Raw genomic sequence first — 12,906 nt, forward strand, 5'->3', positions numbered from 1 at the left:
CCGTTAAATCCAGCGTGAAAAAGTGAGTCAGACTAAGTCGTTTTTGTAAAAAAAAATATATATTTGTGTTTGTGGGGTCCAAAAAACGTGTCTAAAAAAATATCTAAAATATTTATAAGTGTCGTAGAGACTTGAAACCAATTCCATTGGATTCCCTGTGCTTCAGACATGGATAAACACCCTTTGTTTTAGAAAAATTGGTTATTCCCTGTCGATTATAGCCTTAAAGGGCCTCGACGCCATACAAAGGTCACGGGCGTGACCATTGATAGTTAGAAGTGTCGTAGAGACTCAGGACAAAGTTCATTGGATTCAGCTGGATGAGAAGAAGAACAAATTTGCCTGCTCAAAACAAACGGACACATTTTGGATTTTTAATTGATTTTAACGCGTTGGAGGCCACTAAAAATCAAATTTTTTAAGGATTCCTCTAAATACACTTCCCCCCCTATGTCAAGTAAGGGAAATCTAATGGTGTTAGTTTTAACTGTCTAGAAGACTTAAAAATGGGTCAAATTGCTGTTTGAAAGTTTAAAAAAAATCATATTTTCTCGAATTTTAGTCAGTTTGCTCCAAAACTCCTTCTACCCCCACTAAACCTGAATCAGAATATGTAGGTTATATCTCAATCCGACAACCAGAAGTGCCTTAATTGGCCCTTAGTTGGCTAATTATACAGTTCGATTTCGCCTCAGATTGTTCATCTCGACGAGCTCTATAACATATCCAAAGATGGGCTTCTAATATCATTTCCCCATGGAGATATAGCCCCTAGAAGGTTTACAAAATAGCCGATCTACAAGTCCTAGAAGAATTGCACTAGGACAGCCAGGATTTTGGCTACCCCCCCCCTAAATCAAGTGCACTGAGTTCGATGGATCTGACAAACCGGTCAAACTGGTTCTCAAGGTATTTTGAGGATGGACATTCAACATTTTAAAGTTCATAGAATGTCAGTTATTTAATCATGATGCATTTTCTTTGTTTAACAACATTTTAAAAATCAAATCCTCTCAAAGATAATTTAGACTAATTGTCAAGGCAAAATTGTGTTCATATTTATTTATATATTTAAAAATATGTGGGGGTCCCTGGGGGTCCCTAGGGGTCCCCGAACCTTGAGACCCCCAAAAACGCCCCCAGCGGGGTGACACGATTCCAACGAACCCACCACCGTCCAAAACGGTTGAGAAATGAAAGAGTTACCATGTGGGGGTCCCTGGGGGGTCCCTGGGGGTCCCTAGGGGTCCCCGAACCTTGAGACCCCCAAAAACGCACCCAGGGGGGCGACACGATTCCAACGAACCCACCCCCATCCAAAATGGTAGAGAAATGAGAGAGTTACCATGTGGGGGTCCCTGGGGGGTCCCTGGGGGTCCCTAGGGGTCCCCGAACCTTGAGACCCCCAAAAACTCCCCCAGGGGGGTGACACGATTCCAACGAACCCACCCCCGTCCAAAATGGTAGAGAAATGAGAGAGTTACCATGTGGGGGTCCCTGGGGGGTCCCTGGGGGTCCCTAGGGGTCCCCGAACCTTGAGACCCCCCGCCCTCCCTCTATACACACGCGTGTGTGTGCGGCGTGCGCGCGTGCGTGTGTGTGCATACCCCGCGGACCCCCGCGGACCCCCGCGGACCCCCACCTGGGCACGAGACAGGGGTCCCCGAACCTTGAGACCCCCCGCCCTCCCTCTATACACACGCGTGTGTGTGTGGCGTGCGCGCGTGCGTGTGTGTGCATACCCCGCGGACCCCCACCTGGGCACGAGACAGGGGTCCCCGAACCTTGAGACCCCCGCCCTCCCTCTATACACACGCGTGTGTGTGTGGCGTGCGCGCGTGCGTGTGTGTGCATACCCCGCGGACCCCCGCGGACCCCCACCTGGGCACGAGACCACCGGGAGCGCGTCCGGGACGGCGGCCCGGTTCGAACGAGATTCACCCCGTACGAAACGGCCCAGGGACGGCCGAGATACCCCGCGGACCCCCGCGGACCCCCACCTGGGCACGAGACCCCCGGGAGCGCGTCCGGGACGGCGGCCCGGTTCGAACGAGATTCCCCCCGTACGAAACGGCCCAGGGACGGCCGAGATACCCCGCGGACCCTCACCTGGGCACGAGACAGGGGTCCCCGAACCTTGAGACCCCCCGCCCTCCCTCTATACACACGCGTGTGTGTGCGGCGTGCGCGCGTGCGTGTGTGTGCATACCCCGCGGACCCCCGTGGACCCCCGTGGACCCCCACCTGGGCACGAGACAGGGGTCCCCGAACCTTGAGACCCCCCGCCCTCCCTCTATACACACGCGTGTGTGTGCGGCGTGCGCGCGTGCGTGTGTGTGCATACCCCGCGGACCCCCACCTGGGCACGAGACCACCGGGAGCGCGTCCGGGACGGCGGCCCGGTTTGAACGAGATTCCCCCCGTATGAAACGGCCCAGGGACGGCCGAGATACCCCGCGGACCCCCGCGGACCCCCACCTGGGCACAAGACCCCCGGGAGCGCGTCCGGGGCGGCGGCCCGGTTCGAACGAGATTCCCCCCGTACGAAACGGCCCAGGGACGGCCGAGATACCCCGCGGACCCCCGCGGACCCCCACCTGGGCAAGAGACCCCCGGGAGCGCGTCCGGGACGGCGGCCCGGTTCGAACGAGATTCCCCCCGTACGAAACGGCCCAGGGACGGCCGAGATACCCCGCGGACCCCCGCGGACCCCCACCTGGGCACGAGACCCCCGGGAGCGCGTCCGGGACGGCGGACTGAAGGGAACAAGGGAACGCCCCTTTTCTGTTTCCGTTTATCTGTTTCCGTTTCCGCTTTTCTGTTTCCTTTCCTCTGGCAGATGCTCCCTGAAGCGGACTTCCCCCCACCCCCCCCTTGCAGCACTTCCTGGTCCCCTGAGCGGACTCTGCAGTCAGACACTCTTGGAATTCGTTGGAATGTAACATTTAGAAGACAATGGCAAGCCGTCAACGGGTGCAGAGAGAGGTGTGAAGATCATTAGACAGTGGGGGAGACAATGGCCAATCAAATAGCACGAAAAACACCGGTCAGCCTGACCGTTAGCCGTCATATTAGTAGTGCATTTTTTTCAGACATCCTAGTGTTAACTGCTGTTAAACGGGATAACTGCTATGACATTCTATGAGAGCTGTTAATTCAGGGTTAAGGTTGTGACATAGTGATTCATGCTGGACTCTGACCTCGCCTGCCTGACGGTTCCATACTGGTCAGTTGACCAGTGTGGCCCATGATTATCCAGACTTCACCTCGCATTTAATTAAATGCCTATGAAGTGAACAATCCCAGAAATATTTCTTCTACAAAATAAGTGACAATCACACATTATTGCTTCAAAATTTTAACCTACAGATAATGAAAGACAACTGAAGGTTTACTCTTCCCGCTAAAGTTTATCTTGCAGTTGAGTGCATTTATCATGAACTTCTTTGACCTAGCTTGTATCCTTATGAAAACACAATTACGCACAGTAAAACAGGCAGCATCTACTTTTTTCACTTGTATCCCATGAATTTTTTGTACCGAATAATTATATAAAAAGCTCTGTCAGTTTCTTCATAAGGTCTGCTGAATGCCAAGCGACGGAGGGACAGCCGAGCAAGTCCTGTACAAATTAAAAGGCTATAAATTATTTTGTTCTTCCCTTCTTGCTCCAGGGGACGAGAAAGGCCGCTGTTTCACCATAGACTATGTGATGCCAACTAACATCCAAATGACGTCAGAGCCCACCGTTAGCGTCCTGAGTAAGTGCTGTGTGTGTGTGTGTGTGTGTGTGTGTGTGTGTGTGTGTGTGTGTGTGTGTGTGTGTGTGTGTGTGTGTGTGTGTGTGTGTGTGTGTGTGTGTGTGTGTGTGTGTGTGTGTGTGTGTGTGTGTGTGTGTGTGTGTGGACTGGACTAAACACTGGACTGGACTAAAACTCCAAGGGAAGCTTGCATGTCTTCCCCATGCTGATCACTCCGTTTCACACGCATTCATCAAGAACACTGCACTCAATGAGGACATTATCACATTCACAGTTAAGGCCAGACTACAAGTCCTTCCCACCAGACTCAATCTATCCATCTGGTTCCCCACCACTCAGGTCCCTCATTGCTTGCACCACACCACAGAACAGATCACTGAAACACTGTCACACATCTTGAATGGATGTTATGCATACAAAGGAATGTACATAGCACGCCATGATAGAATAGTGGAACTCATAGCAAAGGATATATCAAAATACCATGCATCTTCAGTGAGAATGTACAAACATTCCAGGGTCATTCCATCCATGTTCCAACTCAGTGATAACTCAGATACCTTTACATCTCTAGCAGCTAATACACCAGATATTGTTGTGGTTGATGAAGAGTCCAGAGAAGTGTCTGTATTAGAGATAGCCTGCACCTTTGACCACAGCCTAGAGGAAGCCTTTATGACCAAGGTCATAAAATACCAACCACTTCTACATAACATCTCAGAGCTGGGCTATAGGTGCAGACTATTTGTATTTATATTTGGCAGCCTAGGGCATATGCACAGACTGGTTGTTAGAGGGTTCCAACAACTTGGGATGCCCAAAAAGGAGGCAAAAAGGCTGGCAAAGTATTGTGGTGTCTCTGCTATAATTGGCAGCCGTCATATATGGCGGAGACGCTGTTACTTATACCCATAGAGTACTGTGTGACATGCCTGTTGTATCATGAAAACACATGCCATGACTTTGCAGATGTAACTTTAATGCACCTATAATATTTGTGTCCTTGTATGCATATCCTTTGTGTGGACATAAATAAATGGTTCAAATGTGTGTGTGTGTGTGTGTGTGTGTGTGTGTGTGTGTGTGTGTGTGTGTGTGTGTGTGTGTGTGTGTGTGTATATATACTGTATGTATATACTGTATATCAATCCCTGGTGATTTGCTCAGATGGCCAAATGCCAGTCTGGTTATTTGTTTTAGCTATATCTATCTAATAATTTAGTGATCGCTCGCCCGCTGTCTATTTTGCTCGGTCGCTGTCTGTCTGTCCACTTCCCTAGCATAGAGCAAGACAGCTGCTCGCCTAGAGCGCCTCCTCACAACGCCACAACGAACGGACCGCCTCACGGAACCTAGCGCCGCACAGCCCTGTCCTCCAACCTCAATCTGCCCTGCATTACACACGCCAAACATTCTAACAATCATCTAAATTAAATTAATTTGCGTAAAAAACAACTCATCTCCCCGCAAATCACATGTCACCAGTGTCACCAGTGAAATGCATGTTGGGACGGACACAGATTAATACTGGGACACACTTTTCCGCGTAACAGACCCACACGGGGAAAACAACTCCGACCCTGATACTACTAGCTACTCTTGCGTCAGTCGACATAACTTCTTCTTTGGGGAAGCATCGCGGCCACCGCGGGGGTTGCGTGGCACAGGCACCTGAAAGCCAGCTCTGACAGTTGGACGGGGGCATGTTAACGTGAACACACGCACTGTTTCGACACCACACTGTCCGCTCCCTCCTCAACCACCGTGCCATATAGGCTACATGCACGCTGAAAGCCTGTACACTGACTACGACACGTTACAGCCCTGCACGCACCCAGCGTGATTGCGTGACACACTGAACATCACCAATGTCACAAGTATTCATAATGTTATGATCATCCAACAGATATAAAAGTGCACAGGATTGTAACTGTTGCCAAGGCAATTCCCTGTCCGGGTGGACTTAAACCCTGTTGTTGTTAGACCATCTGTAAACAATTCCCCCCCTATCAGTAATGTGATCTATTACATTGCATTACCCACACTGAACATCATTTGCTGTTCATATATTCAGAACGGGTAAGGACTAGTAATAGTAAGGACTAGTAATAGTAATTCTAGAGGGTATTGGCGTGACATCATCATCATACTCGTAAGTTATGCCGGAACGCCTACTGAGTGGCAAAAAACGTCTTTCTGGCCTTGAAGCCCAGAAGTCCTATCTGATTGCATTAAACAACATTAAATAATGTTAAACTCACTTTTCCACTCGATTTGCCACTGACTTTATCATGCGCATACCCACTTGTAGGTTTACTTTTGAACAGCAACATCCAAATATTTTTGAGTGGTGCAGCCACTCCAAGGAACAGCAATGTTCAGCAACAGTCCCTATGTCTGTTTAGGGTACCAACAGGTGACAAAGTGAGCTTCACACTGCACAGGTGCATGATGGGAAGCTTTTTATAGTGTTAGTGTAACACCAGCACAGAGCACATTGCAGTACAGACTATGGTGTAGCACATGCATAGGTGCATGATGAGAGACAGTACAGTACAGTACAGTACAGTACAGTACAGTACAGTACAGTACAGTACAGTACAGTACAGTACAGTACAGTACAGTACAGTACAGTACAGTATACATAGTCCCACAACCAATAGTCCGACAACCAATAGTCCGACAACCAATAGTCCGACAACCAATAGTCCCACAACTAATAGTCCGACAACCAATAGTCTGACAGACAATAGTCCGACAGCCAATAGTCTGACAACCAATAGTCTGACAGCCAATTGTGCGATAACCAATAGTCCGACAACCAATAGTCTGACAGCCAATAGTCTGACAACCAATAGTCTGACAGCCAATAGTGCGATAACCAATAGTCCGACAACCAATAGTCAGACAACCAATAGTCCGACAACCAATAGTCCGACAACCAATAGTCAGACAACCAATAGTCCGACAACCAATAGTCTGACAACCAATAGTCAGACACCCCAACAGCATCACTCAGTTCAGACTGAGTGACACACACATACACACACACACACACACACACACACACACACACACACACACACACCCTTATTTATGCACAGTGTTTCCCTCCCTCTGATGTACGGCTGGGGGAAGAGAAGACATTCATAGAACAACATAGGCCACCCATCAAGCATGTGTGTGCTGATGCTATTTCTGTCCCAACTCCCAAGGTGAGGGCTCCATCCACCAAGCACTCACACAAGATATGGGGCATATGAAAAATTCAAGGGTGCCATTTCCATTTGGGTGAGACCCCCTCATGTGCGCGCCCGTGCTTACATGTGTGCGTGCGTGCGTGCGTGCGTGCGTGCGTGCGTGCGTGCGTGCGTGCGTGCGTGCGTGCGTGCGTGCGTGCGTGCGTGCGTGCGTGCGTGCGTGCGTGCGTGCGTGCGTGCGCCCGTGCGTGCGCCCGTGCGTGCGTGTGCGCCCGTGCTTACATGTGTGCACGCGTGCATGGATGCACACGGGTGGGATGCGCACGGGTGGGATGCGCACGGGTGGGATGCGCACGGGTGGGATGCACAACAAAGCATTACAGTGTGAACATACAGAGACAGGCTGGCAGTATACAGGGAAAGCCACACTATAGGAGCAACAACAGCTACTTAGAGCTATGTGTGCATCAAACTCTATTAGAGAGAGAGAGAAGGTGGTAACGCTTTGTGTTTCAGTTCCCTAATACCAGGTATAGAGGGTATGTACATGACATCATCATCATACCTGGAAGTGGTACAAAAAATACTTTCTGGCCTTGACAGCCCATACATCCAAACAGAAAAGTCTAATCTGATTGCATTAAACGACGTTAAACAAATGTTTCCACTCACTTTGCCAATCGATTTGCCACTTGATTTGCAACTCACTTTATGCCCTCTATTGATCAGGAAAGTAGATGGTAATCAAATTAATATAGTTACTATAGGAAAGTATATCCGTAACAATTGGATAGTAAATACTAATACTATATCTATAGCTATACCTATTGTATAGTCTTGAGTTTCTCGAGGGTGCCATTTTTAACTATTGTTTTTATTTCCAATGTTTTAAAAAAAAATACTTCTATTTTCACTAGTGTGGGTCCCTGGGAGACATCATACAGTTGGAGGCCATCGATATTGTCCTTTTCTTTTTGCTGAGGTTTGCGTGATCTGCGCAAAAGGACAGTTAACCCATTTTGGGCGGGAACCCCTTATGGTGTTTTAAACATTATGTTATAATTTAGCTATTGAAGCTTGTAGGTCTGCTATTTTTGAAAAATCGTGAAAATATTTATTTCAGAAAACTGGAGGATTTAGAAGGATTTTTTAAGATTTTGAGGTCAGGCCTAAATGGGTCAAATGATAAGGGACAATATCGGTGGCACCCAACTGTATTTCTCTTTTGGGTCACGTGCTAAAACAGTTTGGGAACCACTGGTTACAAGAACACAACTCCATCCATGCATGTTGCTTGCCACTCCTCAGGCCACAGAATCTGACAGATCAGATGTCTATCATTTCCTCTTCTGGCATGGCTGACACTCTAGATATCCAGGCTGTAAAGTTTATGACACAATTCTAACTTCATGAACAACCTGCATCCATGAGGCTTATGAAGTCAGAATAAATTAAAGTGCTAATGGAGAACAACGGGGAGCATGTGATGAATTGTCCTTGTAGGAGGTGTTATTCTGTCATCGGTGATATCATATTCAGCATTATACATTGTTTGTACAGCACTGCTCCTTCCCTAAGTGCAGTACTGCTCAGTGGAAGTAGCTGCAGCACAGAGCTCATGATGCGTCAATGTGGAAGTTGGAACACACTGGCTTTAACCCATCTGTGAAGACATCTGTGTCATTTCAGATTTTAGCGTTGGATATTCAAAAATAGCAGATGTCACTTTGTGCTGCGCTGTGAGCTTGTACATCTTCCATTTCTGAAACTTTTAGAAACATCTTAGTGAAGTGTGAGAACTAAACTGATTTAGTTGTTATTGCCCCCCCAAAAAAACAATTTAATAAATAAATAAATAAAATAAAATATTTGCATTCCACCTACTGTATATAAACCTACTTTGTACCTTCTCCCTGTTTTTTATTTTCTTGTCTCCCTCACTCTTTTTCTAACACCCCCCACACACACACGCGCGCGCACACACTCATACGCACGCACGCACGCACGCATGCACGCACGCACGCACGCACGCACGCACGCACGCACGCACGCACGCACGCACGCACGCGCACACACACACACACACACACACACACACACACACACGCAACTCTATCTCTTCCTCCAGAGATGATCCGTTCTTCCACGCCCTTCCCATTGGTCAGCCTGTTCTTCATGTTCATCGGCTTCGTCCTCAGCAACATCGGCCACATCCGACCCCACCGTACCATACTGGCCTTTGTCTCCGGAATCTTCTTCATCCTCTCAGGTGTGGTACAGTACAGTAAGCTGCGACATTATATGACTGCAGCCGGCACATGTTTAAATTAGGGGTGGGACGATATGGGTACCTCACGATACGATATATATCGCGATATTAGGCCCTCGATAACGATAATATCACGATATTCGATATATTGCGATATTTGCGATATATCAATATATTGTATGAAATTTCATCAACGATATATCACGATATCTGCAACTACAAAATACTTGGAACTGAAAAAACGCTATTTTCGTGCTCGGACACAAGGAGGGACACACACATAGCTGTCTATAGTGGTTGCACCACTCAAACACAAAATGAATACTCAATAAACTCCCCCTTTGCCTCATACCCTCATCATAATACCTCACAAACACCACCAACTGACCATTATCACTAGTATCATTATAATACCTCACAAACACCACCAACTGACCATTATCACTGGTATCATTATAATACCTCACAAACACCATGCACCAACTGACCATTATCACTGGTATCATCATCACTGGTGTCAGTGGACTTGTCCACTGCTGGGGAAATGCATTCTGCATTTTGTATTCCCACAAAGCTGTTTGGACAAATCACCATCCAGTAATTCAGTACTTCTGGTTGCTATGGAATCTGAGAGTGGGATTTGCTTTATTTTAGCTGTCATTTCCTCCTTTTCTAAACATGTTGTTCATCACTTCATTATGAACAACATTTAAAAATAAAAAAAATAAAAAATAATTCGATATCGATATTTTAATAATCGATATCGATTATTTATCGCGGGAGGACGTATCGATATATATCGCAATATCGATATTTGACATTTTTTGACAGCATTTTTGGATGTAGTTTTAGTCATGGTCTTCTGTATAAAATTCCATTTAGTTTTAGTCATCTGAAATGTTTAACTTTTAGTGTAGTTTTAGTTCACCAACTATCATACTATTTTAGTCAACCTAATAATCTACAGTTGATTTAGTCGACTGCATTTTATTTTGGCAGGCATTGATGGCATCAGAAATAATATTAAACACACACACACACACACACACACACACGCACACGCGCACACGCGCTCACCCACACGCATGCACGCACAGCCGCACGCACGCACGCACGCACGCACGCACGCACGCACGCACGCACGCACGCACGCACGCACGCACGCACGCACGCACGCACGCACGCACGCACGCACGCACGCACGCACGCACACACACACACACACATGTTTCGATGGATAGATGAAAGTGTGACATGCGTTCCTCTCCGTTGAAATGGTCCTGTACATCAAGTGGAATAAACTGAAGTTAATGTGCATTTTCTTTGTCTCTCTCTTCCCCTGTCCCTCGTCCTGCCTCTCTTCCCCTGTCCCTCGTCCTGCCTCTCTTCCCCTGTCCCTCGTCCTGCCTCTCTTCCCCTGTCCCTCGTCCTGCCTCTCTTCCCCTGTCCCTCGTCCTGCCTCTCTTCCCCTGTCCCTTGTCCTGCCTCTCTTCCCCTGTCCCTCGTCCTGCCTCAGGCCTGTCTTTGGTGGTAGGATTGGTGTTGTACATCTCAAGTATTAATGATGAGATGTTGAACACGACCAAAAGCAAAGAGGCCTATATCAGCTACAAGTACGGCTGGTCCTTTGCCTCCGCCGCCTTCTCTTTCCTGCTCACCGAGGTAACTGAGACTGAGTGTTAATTCATCCTAAAGGATAACTTGTTTTTGTTTTGTTTTTCCAACCAAGTTTCATGTTTTATGTTATTAGAGATTGTAAAAGATGAGTGTTTTGTTGTTGTTTTTTTACATGGGTGTAGGGGCTAAATTTGTATTTTTGTTTATTATTATTATTATTATTATTATTAATATTATTATTATTATTATTATGTTTTACAAACTTTTCTTTTCTTTTCAAAATCTATTTATTTCCGTTTTATAACAGTATGGGTGTCAAGTCACAGGTTCATAGAAAAAATAAAAATAAAATATCAGATTTAGTATCAGTGACTGAGGTAAACAAACGTAGCCTACTGTATGAATCAAAGAGATCGTGGGCAGACATAATGAAAAGACTTATTGTGCAAAACATGCCCCTTCAAGAAAAAAGAAAAACATTTTCTCCCCTTCAAGTCCCAATTTAGTATAGCCAATTCCCAATTCCCCAGCCTCTCTACAAGTATTCCATCTCTGCTAATGTTTTACAAACTTTTACAATGATTTCTTTAATAATATTTACTATAGTCCTACTAGACCCCTGCAGGAAAAAAGGGAAAATTGATAGATATTACATTGTAAGTGCACGTACACACATGCACTGCCACTGACATATTGGGCTCATACTGTTTACAGTACAGTATCATACAAATAAATAAAGGAAACTATTACTCAGCCATGTGACAGAAAGATGAGTATAGTCTTAATGGATTCCTTCCTTGGGGAATGTAGACAAACATAGGTCTATTAGACATCATTATGGAGGTTTATAGGACCCATTAGTGTTATATACGTAACAGGACATGGAAATAATCAGGGTTAACAGAGACACGTGACATGATGGAGCTGTTTTTTTTTTTTGACAGTGTAATTCAGGAATAATTGAGCAAAACTCGAATGACAAAAGTGTTGAATATGTAAGTGAAATATATGTGTGTGTGTGTGTGTGTGTGTGTGTGTGTGTGTGTGTGTGTGTGTGTGTGTGTGTGTGTGTGTGTGTGTGTGCGCGCGCGTGCGTGCGTGCGTGCGTGCGTGCGTGCGTGCGTGCGTGCGCGCGCGCGCGCATGCGTGCGTGCGTGCGTGCGTGCGTTCATCCTTGGTGTGGTGCATGTTGGCTGCACGTCTAAAACACCCGGCCAGACTGCAGGCGTCATGTCGGTGTACCTGTTCATGAAGCGCTACACGGCCGAGGAGATGTACCGCCCCCATCACCAGGGCTACTACCGGCCACGCCTCAGCAACTGCTCCGAGTACTCGGCCCAGTTCCTCCATCCGGACGCCGTGGCCGGCGCCGGACGCAGGCGCAGCCCCTCGGCCATCTCCTCCTCCTCCGTCCAGATGAACTCCACCTCCACGTACCCCGCCCTCCTCAAATGTCCCGTGGACGAACAGATGTCCTCGTCACCATGCTGAGCGGGGTTTGATTACGTTAACGTATCGGCAGATAGACGGAGGCTGTGGGGAAATCTGTGGGGAAATCCTAGCTCGATATGTTGACTCTGTCTCATCTCTTATCTTCGGTGCCTAGCAGTCTGATGAGCCAAATCTACGGTGAGTAGGGTGATGTTGCCATAGAGGCTGAGCTGGAGTCACTTAAGCCTGTTTCTCAGTCAAGTAGGAAAAAGAAGGTGTACATGTATAAAACTGGAGCACGAAACTGCACCCTGGCAGTGAAACGGTGACCCATTTCCCTTTAGAAGAGCCAATATCCTGTTAGCCTGGTTAATAGTAAAGATATCTAATCTCCAGGAAAAAGAGTCAGGGTTGGTTGAGGGGGGTTGACTGGGGGAGTGATTGCGCTATAGGGTCTAGTGAAACAAATTGGATTTGACTTGGTTTTATACAACAATTTCAACTTGAGATTTTATCATTTTATCTTTTCCAAATTTAGTGTCTGGATTGTCAAAATGGGTCCGCTTTGAGATAAAGTAAGATTGTACTCAAGATCTGGCCCATGTGCTTGTGCTATACACATCCATAA

General features: G+C 47.0%; 1 protein-coding gene across 1 annotated transcript in view; it reads left to right on the forward strand.

The window, feature by feature from the left end:
• LOC306922484 (voltage-dependent calcium channel gamma-5 subunit-like) overlaps positions 1 to 12,338 on the forward strand; it is a gene marked incomplete at its 3' end in the record, with an annotated part of 34,517 nt that extends 22,179 nt beyond the window's left edge. The window contains exons 3-6 of the mRNA XM_079500126.1: positions 3,675 to 3,761; positions 9,090 to 9,230; positions 10,747 to 10,892; positions 12,066 to 12,338. Coding sequence (XP_079356252.1) covers positions 3,675 to 3,761; positions 9,090 to 9,230; positions 10,747 to 10,892; positions 12,066 to 12,338 — 647 coding nt within the window. The remainder of the gene's footprint in view (positions 1 to 3,674; positions 3,762 to 9,089; positions 9,231 to 10,746; positions 10,893 to 12,065) is intronic.
• Between the last annotated feature and the right edge of the window lie 568 nt (positions 12,339 to 12,906).

Source organism: Electrona antarctica, assembly GCF_951216825.1.
Source record: "Electrona antarctica genome assembly, chromosome: 4".
NCBI classification, from domain to species: Eukaryota; Metazoa; Chordata; class Actinopteri; order Myctophiformes; family Myctophidae; genus Electrona; species Electrona antarctica.